The sequence below is a fragment of the Lactuca serriola genome, chromosome 2 (genome assembly GCF_051521515.1).
Source record: "Lactuca serriola cultivar US96UC23 chromosome 2, Lser_US96UC23_V15, whole genome shotgun sequence".
NCBI lineage: Eukaryota > Viridiplantae > Streptophyta > Magnoliopsida > Asterales > Asteraceae > Lactuca > Lactuca serriola.
The window spans coordinates 159,294,605-159,316,736 of record NC_136409.1 but is presented as its reverse complement, the minus strand read 5'-3'; the positions used below and the strand labels follow the sequence as shown (position 1 = coordinate 159,316,736).

The following is a 22,132-nucleotide window of genomic DNA, read 5'->3' as shown; positions in this document are numbered from 1 at the left end:
TTGTTTAGAAAATGCAAAATAGATCACTAGAAAATAAAGTTTGTGACAAAAAAATCCAATCTTCACAAACATCTTCAATATCAACCTTCATATAATCATATATGTAATTTTTCCACTCCAAACATTGTCTACTAGGCATCAAATTCAAAGTCAGGGTTGGTCCATAGGTTTTTATTACCCTGGGCGAAAACTTGATTAATGCCCCAATATTTGTATTAATTCTAAATACAACATGGATTAAAAAAAAGACAACAAGCATGTTTTTCAAACAAATTCATATTCATATAACTAAAAGTTGCAAACATCACTAAAACATTTCCTTAAAACATTCTATGAATAAAAAACTTGATTAATAAATCAACATGGATCTATAAAACAAAAATGCAACTAGCATGTTTTTCAAACAACCTCATATTCTTATAACTAAAAGTTACAAAAATCACTAAAACATTTCCTTAAAGCATTCTATGAATAACAAACTTGATTAATATATCATAGTTAAGTAAGTATTTTCAACAAGTTCATTAGATTTAGAGTCACTCTCATAAATGATTTGCAACAGAAATAAAATTGTTGTGTCAAACAAAATTGTGAACAGTGAAGCATGGATTGGTGATTGTAAGGAACAAGGTGATTATAGGCATGGATTGGTTGAGCCCCAATGGGGCAGTGATAGATTGCACACAGCAGTTGGTTCGGATTAGGACCCCAAGTGGGGGAGAGTTGGTAGTTCAGGGCGAGAGGCCACAGCAAGGACCAGCAGTATGTTTAGCAACGAGAGCGAGGCGTTACCTTCAGCAAGGTTACGCAGGATATGTCGCTTATGTTATGGATACCCGAGAGGCGGGTAAGGCGACAGTGGGCGATGTGCCAGTAGTGCGAGAGTTTGCGGATGTATTCCCCAAGGAGTTGCCAGGGATACCTCCGAAGAGGCAAGTGGAGTTCAGGATCGACCTAGTCCCTGGTGCAGCTCCGATAGCCAAGGCACCGTATCGGTTGGCCCCTCCTGAGATGTAGGAGTTGTCTACACAGCTGCAGGAGCTGTTAGACAAGGGATTCATTAGACCGAGTAGTTCTCCCTGGGGAGCCCCAATTGTGTTTGTGAGGAAGAAGGACGGGTCGTATCGGATGTGTATAGATTACCGGGAGCTGAACAAGGTGACGGTGAAGAACCGTTACCCACTCCCGAGGATTGATGACCTCTTTGACCAGCTACACGGAGCATCTTGGTTCTCCAAGATTGATCTGCGTTCAGGATATCATCAGATGAGGGTCAGAGAGGAGGATGTGTAGAAGACCGCGTTTCGGACGCGCTATGGCCACTACGAGTTTGTGGTGATGCCCTTCGGGCTCACCAATGCTCCTGCCGCATTCATGGACCTCATGAACTGCATGTGTAGACCGATGTTAGACCGGTCTGTGATAGTGTTTATAGATGATATCTTGGTTTACTCCAAGACACAGGAGGAGCACAAGGAGCACTTGCGAGAGGTTCTGGCGACGTTGAGGAGGGAGAACTTGTATGCTAAGTTCTCCAAGTGTGAGTTCTAGTATGGCGAGGTGTAGTTCCTTGGGCATCTCGTCAACCAGAACGGGATATCAGTGGACCTGGCCAAGGTGGAGGCTGTGATGAGATGGGAGGTTCTGAAGTCTCCATCCGAGATTCGGAGTTTCCTAGGATTAGCCGGCTACTATCGGAGATTCATCCAGGATTTCTCCAAGATAGTCGTGCCCCTGACCAGGCTAACAAGGAAGGTCGTGCACTTTCGCTGGGGGCCTAAGCAGTAGGCCACGTTCGAGACACTGAGATAGAGATTGTGTGAGGCGCCAATATTAGCCCTGCTAGAGGGCATAGAGGATTTTGTTATATACTGCGATGCGTCCATCTCAGTTTTGGGCGCAGTATTGATGTACAGAGGGCATGTCATCGCCTGCACGTCGAGGCAGCTGAAGCCTCACGAGGCGAACTACCCGACGCATGATTTGGAGTTGGGGGCTGTTGTATTCGCCCTCAAGATTTGGTGTCATTACCTCTATAGGGTTCGTTGTACCATCTACATGGACCATAAGAGTTTAAGGTACCTCATGGATCAGCCGAATCTAAACATGAGGCAGCGTCGGTGGATGGACGTGGTAAAGGATTACGATTGCGAGATCCTTTATCACCCGGGTAAGGCCAATGTGGTGGCCAACGCGCTTAGCCGCAAGGCAGCGCCGATTAGGGATATCTGCCTGAGGATGACAGTGGTGACTCCGCTGTTGGAGCGGATTGGAGAGGCCCGACGGGAGGCCATGAAGGAGGAACATCGAAAAAGCGAGCGGATCATGGGGCAAGTTTCCTCCTTCAACTATGACAGCCGAGGATTACTGACACTATACCGTAGGGTGTGGTTGCCATACCACGGCGGTGTGCGCCAGGTTCTGATGGAGGAGGCGCATAAATATCGGTTCTCCATTCATCCCAGGGCGATGAAGATGTATAGGGATCTTCGTCTAGACTATTGGTAGCCCTGCATGAAGCGGGATGTGGCATGGTCTGTGGAACGATGCTTGACCTGCAGGAAGGTCAAGGCTGAGCATCAGAGACCTCACGGCAAAATGCAGTCGTTAGATATTCCGTTGTGGAAATGGGAAGACATCACGATGGATTTTATCACCAAGCTTCCCGTGACCACACGGGGAGTGGATTCGATCTGGGTTATCGTCGATCGATTGACCAAGAGCGCCCATTTTTTCCCGATTCAGGAGAGCATCTCGGCCGAGAAGTTGGCCGACATCTATATCCGGGAGGTGGTGGTGCTACACGGTTTGCCAGTTTCTGTGATTTCAGATAGGGATGTGCAGTTCATTTCCAGGTTTTGGAGGAAGTTTCATGATGAGTTGGGTACTCGTCTGCATTTTAGCACCGCCTTTCACCCGCAGACGGATGGTCAGAGCGAGCGAACCATCCAGACCCTGGAGGATATGCTGCGAGCATGCGTATTAGACTTCGAGGTAGTTGGGATACCTACCTTCCATTGGCAGAGTTCTCCTATAACAATAGTTATCACGTGAGCATTGATCGTCCTTCCTTTGAGAGGCTTTATGGGAAGAAGTGCAGGACCCCGATATGTTGGGTCGAGGTTGGCCAGAGGGTAATGGGGAGCACAGAGGTAGTGCTCAAGATGACAGAGAAGATTCAGCAGGTCCGGAGCAGGCTTCAGATTGCTCAGAGTTGGCAGAAAAGCTATGCTGATAAGCGCCGATCAGACCTGGAGTTCCAGGCCGGGGATATGGTTCTCCTGAAGGTTTCCTCATGGAAATCTGTTATCCGATTCAGGAAGCGGGGCAAGTTGGGCCCCAGGTACATTGGACCGTTCAGGGTTATAGCCCAGGTGGGCAAGGTGGCGTATAGGCTGGATTTGACAACCGACCTCAGTGAGATACACAGCACTTTGCATGTTTCTCAGTTGCAAAAGTGCCTGGTGGATGCCTTAGCAGTGGTACCCTTGGAGGACATTCAGGTTGATGACAGCCTGAATTACATTGAGCGACCGGTGGCAATCCTCGACCGGAAGTCGAAGGATTTGAGGAACAAAATAGTGGAACTCGTGAAGGTGCAATGGCAGCACCGGAAGGGGTCAGAGTGGACGTGGGAGCCGGTGGACGAGATGATGGAACATTACCCCGAACTATTTCAGGATCAAGCAGTAGACTTCAAGGATGAAGTCTAAAATAAGTGGGGGAGATTTGTACCACCTAGTTCTTGGTACGTATTCTCTTATTTATATTTTTGCATTTTTGGCCTTGGACTCGGCGAGTTGAAGGACCAACTCACCGAGTAGAAGCGTGATGAGGTGCAGGGTTTAAGCTGTGGACTCGACGAGTCGGGTCCCGGACTCGACGAGTAGGCCCTGTCTGGACAAAAACCCTAACCCGAGGGTTTGCACCCTATTTAAACACCTTAACCTGGCCTCCTTCGTCCCATTTGCTCCCAGGAGACCCCCATAGCAAACCCTATCGGTTCTTGAAGCAATCTAAGGCATTTGGAGTGATTTTGGTGCTTTTGTGACCCTAGGAATGAAGGAGAAGCTTGAAGGATCAAGAGGAGGCTAGAACGATCCGAGTTTGAGCATCATTTGCCGTCTTCAGAAGGTATAAAGTCTATACCTTGTTAGTTCTTTTGATAGATCCCTTTTTGTGGAGTTTTAGGGCTTTTTTAAGCCATTTTGGTCACCAACCATGATTGCAAGCATGGTTTGGAGTTGATGTTTCGAATCTAGGTCCTTAGAGGGGTTACAAGGCAGAAAGGAGTGCCTTTTTGCACTCAAAGAAGGCCCCATGCATTGTAAGAGCTTGATTTTAAGACCTTTTGAGCTCAAAGTCCCATGCAAGCACGTAATGGTTGTAACTTTATGTGCTAAATCGATTGTAGAAGCATAGATCTATCTTTTGATCAAGGGTTGTATATCAGAAATCGAAGATTTAGTGAGTGGATGTGACCAACTCGACGAGTCCATTCTTGGACTCGGCGAGTCCAAGGTTTGGTCCCATATCAGTTGAGGGGCATAAGGACCCAGTTGAGTATAGAAAGGTTTTAGGGGGGTCCCGGGGAGTGACCCAACGTTCTGGACTAAGCCATTATTCTGGAAGTTCATGGGACTCGGCGAGTGCATGAGAAAACTCGGCGAGTCCAAGGCAATCTTCTAAAGGATGAAGATGAACTCGACGAGTTGTTCATACAACTCGGCGAATCAAGGACAGGACCTGTGCATCAGTCGAAGGTGAACTCGACGAGTTGTTCATACAACTCGGCGAGTCGGATGAGGATTCATTCGATGTTCATTTAGAAGGAAAACTCGTCGAGTCATTGCCTAACTCGACGAGTAGAGACGAGTATAAGGACAAAGGGAAGGATAAGGACTCGGCGAGTTGGCGAGCCAACTCGGCGAGTCAGGTCACTAGAAGTTGACTTTGACTTTGTTTAGGTCGGGGGTAAAATGGTCATTTTACCCTAAGAACAAGTTAGCAGTGTACGACTAAGTGTTTTGTGGGAATTATAGCCAGAGGATTCTCGGAGCAGCAGTGGCAGCAGTCAGAAGATTCCCGTACAGACCAACAGCTACTACAAGGTGAGTTACCTTCCAGTAGCGGTGGGTCTACGGCCACAACGCCGGCCCACCAGTAGGAGTTGTATGTTAGATGATTGTCTTTGTGATATCATCTAGGTTTGTTACTACCTGACATGTTATATGCTAGCATGATATGTTACATGTGATAGTAGTAGAGTTCGGTTGTTAGGACCGAAGGGTAGGTTAGACACCCCAGATATGTCTGATAATATGTGATGATATGTTTATATGCTGGCATGATATGTTATATGTGATAGCGGTAGTAGGAGGGGAATAGTCCCCAAGTTCGGTTGTTAGGACCGAAGGGTAGTTTGGACACCCAAGATATGTCTGATAGTATGTTTATGTTATGCAATATGTGATAGTAGCAGTAAGGGGTGGAATAGTCCCCGAGGGTCGGTTCTTAGTACCGACGGGTAGGTCAGCACCCTAGAATGGCTTGACATGGGTAGGAGGGCACCCCAGAATGGCCGCATGGGTAGGTCGGCACCCCAGAATGGCCGTATCGGGTAGGTCGTGTTGGATTAGTGTCTAAGTCCATAACTATTTTGGTATGTACTTAACCAGATGGTGCATGGTCCTTTTAGGTTGCCTTCACCAAAGCAACTTGATTGGAGAAATAAATAAAGAGAGAGGTTATTATGATTTATTAATATGTTATAAGAATAATATATTAAAGGAGAAATCATATTTGTTTAATTAATATTGGTCAATAATTAATTAAGAATTAATTTTGTGATCAAATGTAATTAATTAAACTAGAGGGGCTGAATTGTAATTATGTAATAGTTGCAAAATAGGGCAATGGTTATCCTTGTTAAAGGATGGATGAATTCAAGGATAAGGATATCCTTAAAATCGTCCAAAGGTCCAAGAGATAGGGATTTCCAAGGCTTATCTTATGGTTGCTTGATGGGCAAGCAACTAGATAAGGATAAGGACTAAAACCCTAATCTTTACACCTATATAAACCCCCTAAGGCTTATGAATTCGTCTAAGCCTTCCCTAGAAGTCCTAAGGACGAATTCAATACCTCCCCTCTCTCCTCATATCTTCTCCATTTGCTCTTGGTGTTTGTAAGCCATTAGAGGAGTGACACTTGTGACTCTAAGCCTTCCAAAGTCAATTCAAGGAGGAATTGGGATTGTTATTACTATATAACAATCAAGGTAATATCTTAAACCTAGTTATATGTTAATATTGATTTCCATATGCTAGAATTAGGGTTTATAGTCTTGGATTCAAAGCATGTACAATAGAGAAACCTAGATCCAAGCATTAGGGTTTGTATGAGCACATAGGATGTCTTATGACCAAAACCCATCAGTGGTATCAGAGCCTTGATTGGTTTCTATTGTATTGATGCTTGATATGTTTGAAAAATTCGATTTTTGGTGTTCTGCTTGATGGACTCGGCGAGTCCCACTGTGGACTCGGCGAGTTGCCCCTACTCGGCGAGTTCCAGAGGGTGACTCGGCGAGTCGGTGCGTCAGACAGAGGTATATTCGGGATTTCTTGCTGTTTTTGATTATGGATGGTTACCTTATCATGTTAGATCAATATTAATCCGATTATATGATATATTTGACTATATTTTGATCTAATTGAAGATATTTATCAATTAATAAGATAATTGTTTCCTTATGTGATAATTGTTTAAATTATTTTGATTAAATTGATAAATTGTTTTCCAAGAAATCATTAAATAAATCAAATATGGATAATTATGTGATTAAATGTTAATTTAGATTATTTGTTATTTGATCCTTGTGCTTTGAAAAGTTTCATATTTTCTTTTTTAGGTTTTATACTTTAAATTTGAACCCAAAAAGTTTTGTTGTTTTGTAATTTAAGTAGTTGAAACCCTAATATTTTGAAAAAGGTTTCAAAACTTGCCCTCAAGTTTTGGAATTTAAATTTTGATTAATAGTTTAATTTTGAGGTATATTTAAATTCTAAACCCTAATGTTTTTGAAATGTTTCAAAACTTGCCCTCAAGTTTTGGAATTTAAAAGTTGATTAAAAGTTTAATTAGGAATGTTAAATTCTAAAACTCTAATATAGTTTTGAAAAAGTTCAAATCACACCCTTATGGTTTTATTAATTAATTAAGGTGTATAATTAAAAGTGGTTTAATAAATCCATAAAAGTTTAGGTTTACAATTTAATTTGAATTAAAGGTATAATTGTTAAATTAGACAACCTAAGTATTTTGAAAGTATAAAATACACCCTATACTATATATAACATTAAAAGTCTAACATTATATATATGTATGAGTAAAGTCAGTCTTACCGTTAGTAGGCCTCATTCACGAAGCTAGTCTATAAGGGGTGTTTAAGGAAATTGCCTATAAAATGGCGATTGAATGGGTATCCACTCTTACCCACCGCACTCTTGACTAGTGGAGGGTCGTTAGCCGAACGGGTAGGACAGGACAAAACCTTTCATTATAAGTATAATAAAATACAAAAGTAACTAAATGTTTTACAAATTCCCAATCTTAGTTACTTAGGCAAAAGTGAATTGATGCAATTCCATGAAATTACACTTTATGCCATTGCGAAGACGTTAGTGGAGCGTGTGTGGTTTACCGGCACACTAAATGGTTCTAAGCAAAGGTAGCAAAGGGTGACTCAATGTTTGTCATAGTTCGATGGAGCGTGTGTGGCTTACCGGCACATCGAATAGGTGACTGTAACATGTGAGGGCACCATGTAAGTTTGCATGGTTATTCACACCCGCTTTGTGATCCTCGGCATCCCAGTCACAAACAAGAGGGGCATATCGAGATATAAACATGCCATTGAAAGTTCAATGTATCTGAAAGGATCTAGGAGTTTTCATAGATTTAAAACTTAAATTTCTTTTTCGTTTTTCATGGTGGAAATTAGTGAATCGCCATTCACTTACCTTCAAATGTTCTGCAATTTGGGTTACGACATCCCTCTCCCGAGTTGTAGAATATTGTGTTGGGTCCTAGCCTTAGTATTTCATTTGGGTGATTTACTAAGGACTCAATCTATCAACTAACTTGAATTCGTTTTTCTCCTGTTTTGTAGATGTCAAAGTTCGACAACTATGGTCTTCTCAAATCCCGTGGAACAAGCATTCCACATGAAGATGATATTCCACGATTCGATCGAGGAACAAGAAATCATGCTTCACTTCCTCTACCTCCTCCAATTATTCTCCCTAACCCACAAGTTCAAAGGCTTGAAAAGTTCAAGATCACTCAAGCCCTTTTGGCAAGTAAACATAAAGAAGGAAAGCCGGTGTGTGCACACTTCCTAGGGATGAAGTCACACATTGATAGGTTAAGAATGTTGGGATCTGTTGTCTGTGAGGAAATGGCTGTTGATTGGGTTCTTCAGTCACTTCCCAACTCATATAGTGAGTTCTTAAGAGAGTACTATATGATGAACTACGACATGACCCTTATAGATCTCACCTATATGCTTATTGGTGCTGAATCAGCAATGATTTGGCGCAATAGGAAAACAAAGTTGATTGGTGAATTTGCCTTCGAGACCTCTATGGATATAGATAATGGCAACGAAAGACTTGCTATGATCGAAAAGTTTGATCACAAGAGAAAGACAATGTCTGAAGTAGTTCCATGTCATGTTCCAAAAGAGTCAATTTGCTTTTATTGCCAAGAGAAAGGGCATTGGAGACAAAGCTGCCCCATTTACCTAAGAGATCTAAGAGATGGGAGAGTCGAAACGTATGGCTCTAATTTAGGTAAAAATCCATTGACTAACTCTTTTAAGCTTCATTCTAGATTCTGAATACATAATGTGATAAGATTACAATTGATGTTTTGTAGGATCGAAGAAAAGAAAGGAAGCTTAAGGGAAGAAGTGAGCAGAATCTAACTGTGAAGGAATGGATTTCGATCGCGTTTCTCTAAGATTAGATTCTTGAGCTCCTACTTAGAGTTAGAATTAGATTGCTACGAAAGATGTATTAGCATAAGTTTTTCAATGAGTTGCATTGTAAGGACAAATTTTTCCGCAATAAAATAAATTTTTGATTTTAAATTTTATTTATTTATCCTTACAATGGCGTGTATGAAAATTGATGTTAAAATGTTTCTATTATTAGCAATAATGGATTTGGTTCTTATTATGTTATTTATGGAAAGTTGAGAATTTACCAAATAGGGAGAGTTTCTCATCGCCCAAGTTTCAATTGGACAGAAATTTGGAATCATGCAACTTGGTTGCACGATGAATGAGAAATTTCATATTTGGAAATTAGACTAATTCATTGACAAGGTGTCAAGTGAAGGACTAGGAGATCGAGTACACAAAGTTGTGTGTTGATCAAGTTCACCATAAGAGTGACAAAGATATTCGTCATGATTTACTAAAAGCTTAGTTAATATGATTATACTTACAAGATTAAGTGTAATTCTGAATTGATTAAAGGGTTTAGATCAATAGCAGAACGAATAAGAAGAATCAAGTAGGCAGAAAGATAAAATTTTCTCCATTCTAAGAAGAAGGGAGAGTAGCTTTTATGCTTTATGATAGGTCTTAATGATTAAGAATCATATCTCAATTGATCCTCTAAGTGAGTCTTGGCACAATTGTATGTCCAAGAAGAGGAATCAAAGATTAAAGAAATGGTAACATCAAGAAGTCAATCATACTTCATTCCAATAACAAGTCTTAAAGTTACGATTGTGACATTGAGTGAAAAAGTATCAAGAAGGTTTATAACATTCATTAAATGTGGTAAGTTGTGATATCTTGGACAAGGCAAAGACCAACTAGGACCAATTTATGAAGTGTTTTGATAAAAGCTACACTAACTCTTGAATATTTGTTTGTCAAGAAATGGTTATTGACAAGAGAATCTTATATGTCAAGGAGTCAGTGGGAGTCTTAATGGTCTTGAAAGGTTTCAAGAACAAATCAAATAAACCTTATCGATCATCACTAGCACACGAGTTGAGGTTTACAACCTATCGTGAAGACATTATTTTGTTTCTGTGCCAATCCAATCGAGTTAATTATACATGTGAGTCCTATGAGTTCTCATTTGAATGCATAAAATGCAAGGACCTTGTTCAATGGAAAGTACATTGATATAAAAAGGTGAGCTGCTTAACTACTTGGAAGACGTGGTGGGCAGCTGTGCTACCATAAGGCAAGAAATCAAGATTAAGAAAGTTCGATCCATATGAGTTTGAATTCGTCGTAAACTTTGGTTTTGACAAATTCACATGGATAGGAACAAATACACCATTTAAATCTAAGTGTCATTAGATTTCCTCCTTCATGAAAATGACTCTGAGGAAATGCTTTCACTAAGAAAGATTTTAAGAAGATAGTGATTATAAAATTGCATTCTTGAATTTGATTATGGTTACGGTATCCCTTTCCATAATTTGAATTGTGAGGTTTGGCAATTAGTCTTAATTATTTAGATACACATATGAACTATCGAAGGCAAAGGTGTATTAGTTCAAAAAGCCTTGATAAAAGATTATCAAAGCACTAAGTATTAGAAACATGAACTTAAGAAATTCAATAAGTATTGTCTTTCTGGAAGTTGAGATGTTTATGAATACATGTCGAAGCTAGTGGGAGCATAAGTGTTATGTTTTATAATAATCATCATGATAGTGGGAGCATAAAAGTTATGATTGTATGATTATTAAGGAAAGTATTGCCAGGTTAGCAATATTAACTATAGAAAACAAGAGTCATACTTTGCAAAGTTGTAAGAGTTGAAAGGTTGTTTTGCTATAATTAAGGGAGAGAATATTATGCTTCATTTCAAATCTAAAGGATTAGGTTGAGAAATGTTAATAAACTTAGTCAAAGGTACATAGTTTGTTCGTAAAATTTTGATTATGATTACGGCATTCCTCTTCATAATTCGAATTTTGAGAACATAGCCAAATAAAACATTATGCATCGTGTCCCATACGCTTCGGGTATAGGATCGATTGCAAATGGTTTAATGATTGACCATTCTAAATTTTTCCAAATGTCTAGCGCATTTAGAGGGAAAAAGGACTAGAATCGGTTTTGACTAAAATAATTAAACAACTATCAAAGGACAATCCAAAGTTCGACGAGGATTGGTCGCTTGTGAGTAGTTGGAAGCATGGTATTGGATGGAACATATCGACAATATTATGAATAGAAAAGATTCTATTAAGAATGAGTTGTCATATGGAAAATATGGAAATGTGTCCATACTGGATGGACCATATTGACATCATTACGAATAGATAAGATTCTATTAAGAATGAGCTGTCATATGGAAAATATGGAAGCGTGTTCATATTGGGAATTGAATATTGAAAAATCTATGTCTAGATTAGAAACTTTTATGCAAAAGGATGTTCAAAGGAATGTACTTTGAGTGAGAGACATCATATCTAAGGAATTGTCTTGTAACAATCTCCGATAGAAGACTTTGTAATATCATTGGCAATAGTCTTTGTGACTTTGGTGCATTGGCATTACGCAAGGGTAAGTTGTATAAAATGTTAGAATCTAGCATATTCTATAAGTGGCAAGAATTTGATATTCTTAAACTTATGAAAAATGGATTTGGAGTTGTGAAATGAGAATGATTGGAAATGTGTTCAATGTGATCTATTTCACAAAGTAAGAACCATAGGTAAAACATTGTGTGCATACTAGGAGCATGGGACAAGTGTAATAATTCAAGTAAAAAGTTGATTACCCGAAACGACAAATAATGAGTAATCAATATGGTGATAAATAAAAGGCGTTTTATTTATTCTCAAAGGTTTGAGGCCATATGGGATTAGTATTATTCTTGTGTTTCACATTTGCATGTTTTGACTTCCAGAATAATTGAGTTTATTAAGAATAATCGAATTATTCGAACGGGCCACAGTTGTTCATATGTTGGAAGTAGATATGAATGAAGACTGTCGTGAATCGGTGTGTGGATTGTCTAAAGAGCATTAGACATAAGCAAATGTTTGCTGCAACGTTCATGAGTGCTTATGAATATGAATTTGAGCATTGGATCAAACCCACGCTCACTTGGATCACTCCATGAATTGTATCACGAGTGATTAGTGAGACGATAACATCTTATATTCTTGAAACCGAGATGTGTGAGTTGTATCTTGCGAATCGGTTGCACATTGATAATATGTAAACGCACTAGTAACTTGGTGTTATAAAACATATTGTTGTGTGTGATTTGGTTAGTGAGTGCAAGCAAGCATTGTATCAAAGTTTATCTGTTCCTTTTATCCAAAGTAGGATAAAAGCGATATCTTTGGGCCCCTTGATGATTTAGTGATGACAAACGTAAATGCTCGGCCAGGCTAGGGCTAATTTGATTTGTTCAATTAGTCAGTCGTCATAAATCGGGAATCGAGATATAGTACAAAGAGAATGATTTGAAATCATATCTCATATGATATCTAGAATGGAGGAATATATGATCCCTTATCTAAGGACACGCGTATCTGATATGATCAGAGTTGACAGCAGCTTTGGAAAGCTACGATTGCAGATCGGGATCCGAAGTCATACGCAGAATAGTTGTTAGACTTATCCAAGTGGGAGATTGTTGGATTAGTGTCTAATTCCATAACTATTTTGGTATGTACATAACCCGATGGTGCATGGTCCTTTTGGGTTGCCTTCACCAAAGCAACTTGATTGGAGAAATAAATAAAGAGAGAGGTTATTATGATTTATTAATATGTTATAAGAATAATATATTAAAGGAGAAATCATATTTGTTTAATTAATATTGGTCAATAATTAATTAAGAATTAATTTTGTGATTAAATGTAATTAATTAAACTAGAGGGGCTGAATTGTAATTATGTGATAGTTGCAAAATAGGGCAATGGTTATCCTTGTTAAAGGATGGACGAATTCAAGGATAAGGATATCCTTAAAATCGTCCAAAGGTCCAAGAGATAGGGATTTCCAAGGCTTATCTTATGGTTGCTTGATGGGCAAGCAACTAGATAAGGATAAGGACTAAAACCCTAATCTTTACACCTATATAAACCCCCTAAGGCTTATGAATTCGTCTAAGCTTTCCCTAGAAGTCCTAAGGACGAATTCAATACCTCCCCTCTCTCCTCATATCTTCTCCATTTGCTCTTGGTGTTTGTAAGCCATTAGAGGAGTGACACTTGTGACTCTAAGCCTTCCAAAGTCAATTCAAGGAGGAATTGGGATTGTTATTACTACATAACAATCAAGGTAATATCTTAAACCTAATTATATGTTAATATTGATTTCCATATGCTAGAATTAGGGTTTATAGTCTTGGATTCAAAGCATGTACAATAGAGAAACCTAGATCCAAGCATTAGGGTTTGTATGAGCACATAGGATGTCTTATGACCAAAACCCATCAGGTCGGGCACCCCAGAATTTCCCGACAGTAAGTATGCTATGTGATTGTATGGGTTGTGGTACAATGGGGGAACTCACTAAGCTTCGTGCTTACGGTTTACAGTTTTGGTTTCAGGTACCTCTTTAGCGAAGGGGAAGGAGCTGGCGCGGTAGCGGCACATCATACACACACTCTTTGTTTTCCGCACTATGAGTTATTCTGGGATTTGTACTCTGACATTATTATGTTTTTACGATTCGTTTTTTCAGATACGAGACATGTTTTATTTAATGATATGATCGGATGATATTGTATTACAAACGTTTTGTAAATCACTTAATCAAAAATGAAATTTTTGGACGTGAAAATTGGGTCGTTACAACTTTGTTCGCAACAACAAAACAATTTAGAATTGCAGGGAATCAACTCCAAGGGCATAATCGTCCAACCAGGCTCTTAATACTATTTGAAACCAAAATCGTGATAACTTGAAGGGGATTACAAAAATTGAATACCCCTAGAGCAATAAGGGTATAATCGTCCAAATTGGCAAAACAATATGTAGAGGGAGGCACCTTTAAAATCCAAACCGACCAAAGAAAGAATAACGTAACCATACACCTAGGTAAAACTCCAAATCCAGAAAAGTAACACGAAAGCAAAACATCTAGAAAAGCTAAGTAACAAATGGAGAACTGGACAATTCCATAGCAACAGGGGCATGATCGTCCTAAACAGGAGAATACTTCCATTACAACTCTGATGAGCTCCACGTCGGAGAGTAGATAAATATCAAGATAGTCACAGAAATCGGAAGAGAAAATGGTATAAAAAAAGATAAGAAAAGATAGTTTAGAGAAATCGAGCGACAAGAGATTAGAGTTTGTATAAATCACCGTTCTTGTGTACAAGAAAGAAATCGGGAGAGGGTATCCATTATGTATCCAAATACGAGCCTCTTGACCAATTGATGATCGGGGAAACCAATGAACTCGTCTTCTAAATTTGGACCTTTCATCATTCTAGGAGACGACTGGGAAGACGGGAACTAGAGCGAGTAAACACACAGTCAATCCGGGATGAAATCATTTGGGCCGAAAACCTAATACATTAGAATGATGGACTAAAGTTATGCCCCTCTTCTCTTTGCTGCCATGGGCCTCTGCCCAACTCGCCCAGGCCGACCCTGTTCAAAGTTTACCACATTCATGTCGACCGGTAGATTTTCAAACAAATTCGTGTTCTCTTTCTCCTTTCTCCTTGAGCACACTGCTATATAACAATCAAATCAAATGTGGTGGGTTCATCATAAACTAGTAACAAAAGGTAGTTGAACCAGGAAAATGGGAGGAAATCAATAAAAGATGAGCAAATTAAAAGACGGTTGAGTTTTTTTTCAAGATGACACACAAATATGAGAAGGGTATCCATTGTTTTCTTTTAATCTTGCTATGACGCTTAATTACGATGTAAGTGTTTTTGTGTCGTAACTGTTTTTAAAAGATGAAATAATTTTATAACAAAAAATGTTTGCCGGAAATCCTTAAGATTTCACGAAGCAGGGCATAATATTTATGGCTGACATTTTTCATGTCATAAAACCAGTGTGAGTTGTAATTCGTACATCATTAAAAGCCTTTTCTAGTAGTGTATTCACTTGATTTCTTATAAAAAGCATTGAATTTGATTAAATCAAAAGTAATCATATTGTAAAGATACTCATTGACGACTTTCCGTAGAGAAAGCAAGAAAAGTGACATGGAGGATTCTGTTTCATTCAGACCAATAGTAATAGTAGGCTGCCTGGTGTATGTTTTTTTTAAAACGCATAAAAACCTCACCATCATCAACCCTGAATCCTTGATTTATTTGATCTTTGCAACATCCATCCCTTTCTCCATTACATCTACTTTGGCATTCCTCTTTCACTACGTAGCTTCTCATTCGCCTCTAATATTTGCTTTCGGTTTTTGCAAACATTATCAGCAGCAATGGAATTCTTTAAAGAGCCAATATGAATCCTCCTTTCATGATTGTGTACATCAGTAGGTCTGGTTAGCTCTCTTTTCCCCAATGATTGGCCATCCTGAAGCATCAAAACGACCTCCGACATGGTTGGTCTCTTCGAAGATGGCGATTGGGTGCACAACAAAGCAATCTCAATGATCTTCATCACATGTTCTTGCTGGTGTTGGTTCAAGTCCAATGTGACATCAATGAATTTCATATGTGTTTTCTTCTCATATGACTTCCATGCCTGTTCACCCAATTATATCAAAAAAATTAAGAGTTCCGTAACTATTTTACAAAGAAAGTAAAATCTACTAATGTATGCATCACCTTTATATGTGAAATATTTGTTGTTTTTAAAAACATAATTATTTCAGAAGATATATACTTGTTACATGATCAAAGTTTTGTTTGAGATTGTACAACTTAAATATTTTAATGGTGTAAGCAACAGGGTATACATTCAGAATTCAAGTCTCTGAGGTCATATCCTGAAGCATAGTCAACATTCAAAAGGGAAAAGAGGAAGTACACATTATTGCAGGAGTTGTAACTTGGGTATATTCTTTGTTAAATTATCTGTTTTGCTTTCTTATTCTTTCTTCATGCTATGTTTTGAGGAAGGAAGCATGTTTGTTTGTATCTTATTATTATATTTTTTCTTCTTATATATATGTACTGCACCTCCTATGTAATTTTTTTCGTTTCTTATTAATCTGATCTTGTCATTCTCTAAACAGAACAGCTAAATATGAGAAAAGGTATTAATATGCCATCTCACATCTTCCAGTAGGTAGTCGGAGGATGATATGTCAGATTTCACTTCAGTACTCCTTCGGCCACTAATGATTTCAAGACTCACAACTCCAAAGCTGTAAGTGTCAACTTTATCCGATAAAACACCTTGAAGTGCATATTCTGGCGCTGTGTAACCCCTGACATTGTATTTCATTGTAAAAATAAAAGAACTTAATTATCCACAAACAATAATTGTATCAACAGTCTTACAATGTCCCAGCAAACTTGGTGCTAACATGAGTTTCATCCTCAGGTAGAAACCTTGCCAGACCAAAATCTGCTATCTTTGGTTTAAAATCATCAGTAAGAAGAATGTTGTTTGATTTAATATCTCTGTGAATGATTTTGACATGAAATTCGTTGTGTAGATGAGCAAGACCCCTGGCTATCCCAAATATTATTTCATATCGTTGGTTCCAGTCCAGAGTTCCCCTTTCAGAACCTTCATTATGAACAGATATTAGCATACCAAGTGTTTCTAAATATTGAATTTCACATGAATAATTATCAGTAGTTTTTCAACACCAACTTACCCCATAAGAATCGATCAAGGCTTCCATTTGGCATATATTCCAGGACTAGAAGTAGATCAGATCCTTCACTGGACCATCCAAGGAGACGTAGAAGATTTCGATGATGAACGTCACTTATAAGCTTAACTTCATTCTCAAATTCTTCTTTTACTCTAGCATGTTGTACATGAAGTTTCTTTACTGCCACAACATTGTTATCATCAAGGGTTGCCTATAATAAATCATTCAAGAGTTTGTTTCAATAAGTGAATAATAAGGAAATTGTATCTCCAATTTGTTTGTAGAAAATGAGAAATGTTGACATACGATATCTAAAGTTAATTTGATAGGTTAACCTAGAGGTACTAACTTATAGTACGAAATCTGGGAATATCACAATTGAGAAATTAAATATCCTCCTACTGTTTTCTCCTACTTATATTCCTATTCATGTGAAATAGTGACAAATATCATATTTGAATGATATTAATTATATTTTAATACACTTGTCATCATTTCAAATGGGAAGAAGGATAAGTAGGAGGATATTTAATTTCTCATCACAATTACAAGCCATATGTGTATTGCGGCAACAAAAATTTCAGTCCCAAGGGTGTAATATTTGGAAAAAACATTCTCACTTGCTTGATAAATATAAATAACATTTATATCTTAAATATTTGTCATTCAACTATTGTGCTTGTAAATGAATCTTTAATAACTAAGAAGTTAAGATCTAATGAAATGTAATTCATGAGAAATTGTTTGTCTTTCCAGGAAAATAAATATTTATATGTTGAAACCAAATTGAAATCAATAATATCATTCCAATACGAAAATTCTATTTTATTACCTTGAATACTTCACCAAAACCTCCTTTCCCTAGAATATTCTCTTCCCCAAAATTATTGGTAGCCAGCTGCAGATCTTTATAATTGTAATGTACTGCACCCTTCAAATCTTCTGCACTCATGGCATAACATGGTCGACATGTATACAGATTGAGTTTATCGTTATAATTATTATAAAACTAAATAAAATATTATGATAAGAACTATATCCTGAAAAACAACAAATGATCAATAATTCCACATGATCAGCCACATCACGCACCAACCCGGTCAACCAGGTGTTGATAGCCTCATGGTCGGAAAAAGACAAATACAAATGTGTCATAAATACACATAACACATATAAACAATCACCTTGCTCAATCTCTTTAGCTTTCTTCCGTTTTCGATACACTAACCACATGACAATGATAGTGAAAAACAAAGCTATGCCAGCAATTGTTCCAACAATTATGGGTACCTCACTTGAATGCCCTATCATATAATCAAAAAGAAGTTATAAACCCAGGAAGTCTAGATCCGAAGAATTGATTGTTTCAGGAAATTGAAAGAAGTGGCCTCACCTTTTAAGACACTTGTGATATCTGTTGTTTGGTTGTTATTGAAAAATGGAGTCGTTGAATACCTTGCAAAACAACCCATGTCGAAAAACCATCCTTCGGTTCTTGGAAGACAATTATTTAATTCGTTATATGCTGCATTCATGCAATTTTGACATGGGATTTTATTTCCATCACACTGTCCAATCGCATAGACTGTTGCATTATCACTTGCGATTTCCCTTGTCAATGCTACATAGAAATTAGATGCTTTTGGAGTAGCATCTCTAATATCGGTTAGCAAGTCATCTACAACTCCTTGAAAAGTTGTAATCGGCTGTGATGCTGACTGAATACCACATCGTGAAGATGGTGTGCCAGTCCCATCCTGGGCCACCTTTGGGTTATTATAGAAGTCAGCAAAGTCTTCGTACCTTAACAAGAGATGACATAGAAGATTTAGAACTTCTTTTTCCAAAGCTTCTTTAGATTGATATGAAATGATAATTAAAATTACTTCCAAAAAATAATAAATTATATGTTCAAGAATTGTGATTTTCAATAATCTCTTCGAAGGAGTGACACGATGGATTTGAGGATCAATCCACATTCCGCTTAGTCTGAGGGCTGGTTTGTTAATTTCTTGTTGCAGACCACTCCGTTCTGTCGTGAGGACCGATATGTTTTTCCTTGCTTTGGTCCGCCTACACAGTTGTATTGTACTTTGAAAACTATCCCCAACTTGGAAACTTTGGTTGGATTTCTCTATTGTTTATGTATTAATCAATTAGAGGCACCCCAAAGGGTTTAGATCATTTAGATGAGCGACGGATTTGAGTGAATATAGAGTTTAAGTGTGATATTTGGAGTGTTTTTTATAAATATCATGATAAACAAAGGAAACTAGAACAATCATGAACACAAGTATATTTGAATGGAAACCGTTGCAGGAAAAACCATTAGGAACAAGAACTTGTATGTATAAAATTGCCAATGGGAAGAAGGGATTATATGAGTATAAAGTCGACAATAAGAAAAGTGGATAGAAATACTATCACTAGAAATGCTTTATTTATAGCCTTTTTACAAAAGAATCTTAAAGATCCGAAACTTCTAAATAAAACGAAATAATGTCATAGAACTAGTAAACGTGGAAAATAAGTAATCAACAATCCAAGCAATGGAAATTCGTCTACACAGCCATAATTCCGAAAACGCTGCCTTAACAGAAAGTATTTTTCATGCAACTGCAACACTTATGCCAAAGTGTTGCATTAACACGAAAAAGTTCAACGATGGAATTTAGATCATACTTCAATAATGTTTTAAATTCCCATAAAAAAATATTTGTGCCTTTTATTTTAGGGGATCCGAAAACACATTGTAATTTTGTTAAGTCCGTGGTTGGTATTGTAAGTTTTGTTTGACTTACCAATTAGTCAAAAGTTTTTAAATTAAATAAAGGAAGTTTGGCTATTGCAATTCTTAAAAGAAAGAGTATGTTTAACTTTTCTAAAAAAAGTTATTGGTCTAAATATAATGTTGTTTCCTATTAGGTTCAGTTGTATGATTCGAGTTTCATTTCACTCTATCTAGCATAAAACAACCATTTTAACCTTCTTTCTTGTTTCATCTCATTAACTGTACAAACACAAGTTTCAATAACAATTCAAGAACAACAAAATTTATATCAAATCAAAGAAGTGTATTTCTGATCGAAAAGTGGTGTTAAACATGTAAGATATATATGGAGTGCAAGATTGTCTTTCCAAAAGAGCCCTTACGGATAGAAGAAGACCCCAACATATATAGATACATAAGGAATTGTGTCGCATCAGTGTGATACAGTAACACTTCCGAGATTGAGGCTTGATGAGGCCAGACAACGATGTGTTAAGCCATGGGGGTGCAGATGCCAACTCTGATAGTATGTTATATATATATGTGTAGTCTAAAACTGTCTTTCCAAAAGAGCCCTTATAAAGAAAATAAAGACTCCAACATATACAGACATATAAGGGATCATGTCGCATTAATGTGGGATATACTAACAAAACATAATTATTTGATAGAAAATGGTTCCCCAAGTGATGATCAAGAAGTTTACCGAGAAAAATAGATTAAACGTATATCAAATCAAGGTTGAAATATTGTTGAACAACAAGGTGTTTGGATTCCATTTTTTAGTGAGAGGCTAACAAGCGTAGATGAGGCCAGGTTATAAGAAACAAGAAAAGGATCATTCTACGACATTGTTATCAATTTCGAATGAGATACATTATGAAGTTACCGATGAAGAGAGTATTAGATTTATAGCAAAAGATTGAGCCATTATATATGACTAAATATTTCACAAATAAGCTTTTGTTAAAAAAAATTTGAATACATTAAGGATGAAGATGCATTCTCTCTTTAAAGATCATTTATATGAGTTTAACTCAATCTTAATCCATTTGAAGAATGTTAAGGCAAAAATTTACGACCAGTAAGTAAGGATGAATGACACTTCGATCTTTAAATACCATTCAGATGAGTTGAACTCAATCTTGATGGAATTCTTCTATAGTATAAAAGATATTATAAAATCCTAGAGATATTTTTTCATCAAAATAATGCTTAAAAGTATAATATTGGATTATTGTTTTGCAAGGCATATAGAGATAGTGATGTATATGATGCTCGCATTGTTGCTTGTAACACGTAGGAACAAAAGGTTGAAGGATATTTAATTTCTGTTATATATTACAATGATCACTTGGGTGTAGCAAGTGAAACAATTTAATTTGTGCTTTGACAACAACAGCTCTACTAAATTAGTTAAGCATAGAATTGTAAATATAGTAGACTTTACCTGATAAAGCAGTTATCGAAGAGTGTGTAAGCACCATTGCCAGCTGTGCATTTGACCAGTACAGAAACGCCAGCATCAAAACAAGCCACACACTGATCTTTGGATAGGTAGTTCCTGCACTGAGCTGCTGCATAGACCGTGTCCCCAGCACTTAAATCCTGTGCTCTTGCAGAAAATACTCCTTCATTCATTAATTGCTTTCTGAGTTCAGCAAAGGTAGAGTTACGATTCTTGATGAAATTTGTAGGATGTATTGGAGCGATACTACCACAGAACGATTGGAGATGAATGTTAGTGTTGTTATCATGGTCGTTTGACTGTGAAATTACTGGCTCAATCAACAAAAACACAAGAAACACAACTAAGACAACCATCGCCCACTCAACGTGAGAAGCCAGAACAATTTCAGAAGAATAAGGGGATCGAGGAAGTTGCCTAACAAGTGCTGATCAAAGCCAAGTGAATTGATTTTGACTAAACTTTGTCACCAATAAACTCAAATGATGTATAAATGTTGGGACCATATGATAATTGATATATAGATGACTATTTAACTCAAGCAAAGACGACTATAATAACCCAAACAAAGAATGTCGTGGTACCCATATATTAGTTTTTTAATCTCCACGCCTAATAATACACCGAAGACAACTTACAACTGACTTCAGAATTATAGGTATGAAGACCGTTGATTTTTCAACTTTAGATGATGATTACCCTCGTAGTTTTTTATAGACTACACTGGTATGAACAATTCTGAGAAGAATTCTTAAGTATATACGATGAACATAGTTACTAGTATATACTTTTAAAATAAAATTTTAGTAAAATATTATATAATGGAATTGGAGTCCCGAAAGACTTACAAACTGGAGACTGATGGGTCCTTTTATGATGATGTGTCACTTCAGCTTACCTGTAAAGGCGTTCAATAATGGTTGGCGGGGATATATGTTTGTTCCTGTATTCTTCCTTGCCTTGTCCCAGGGGCGAGGATCCAAATTAATACTTTAAATTTAATCAGGTTGATTTAAATTTTGATTTAAATTTCTCATCTACTATAATAAATAATATTATTTTGTCGATGTCAGATTCT

General features: G+C 37.5%; 1 protein-coding gene across 3 annotated transcripts; it reads right to left on the bottom strand.

The window, feature by feature from the left end:
- Window positions 1–14,019: 14,019 nt before the first annotated feature.
- LOC145087164 (cysteine-rich receptor-like protein kinase 2) lies at window positions 14,020–21,822 on the bottom strand. Of its 3 annotated transcripts, none has more exons than XR_013700739.1 (9): window positions 21,037–21,822; window positions 18,210–18,619; window positions 18,001–18,120; window positions 17,649–17,758; window positions 16,817–17,027; window positions 16,494–16,725; window positions 16,267–16,420; window positions 15,317–15,732; window positions 14,020–14,747 (listed from the first exon to the last, which is right to left on the bottom strand). XR_013700739.1 is itself a non-coding variant. In XM_079025074.1 (8 exons), exons 1-8 carry the CDS (start codon window positions 21,408–21,410, stop codon window positions 15,382–15,384), a joined length of 1,962 nt encoding a protein of 653 aa, XP_078881200.1. In that variant the 5' UTR covers window positions 21,411–21,822; the 3' UTR covers window positions 15,005–15,381. The 3 variants fall into 3 exon arrangements, 1 of the variants encoding a protein (XP_078881200.1); XR_013700738.1 differs by having other exon boundaries at window positions 14,020–14,744; XM_079025074.1 differs by lacking the exon at window positions 14,020–14,747 and having other exon boundaries at window positions 15,005–15,732.
- Between the last annotated feature and the right edge of the window lie 310 nt (window positions 21,823–22,132).

Bases quoted from the DNA above. Each gene is read 5' to 3' on its own strand.
- LOC145087164 (XM_079025074.1), bottom strand. From the start codon at position 21,410: ATGGTTGTCTTAGTTGTGTTTCTTGTGTTTTTGTTGATTGAGCCAGTA. The intron at 17,028-17,648 runs GTAATAAAATAG...GATTTATTATAG, and splicing joins GTTTTGGTGAAGTATTCAAG to GCAACCCTTGATGATAACAA. The intron at 15,733-16,266 runs GTGAGATGGCAT...TTGGGTGAACAG, and splicing joins CCGACTACCTACTGGAAGAT to GCATGGAAGTCATATGAGAA.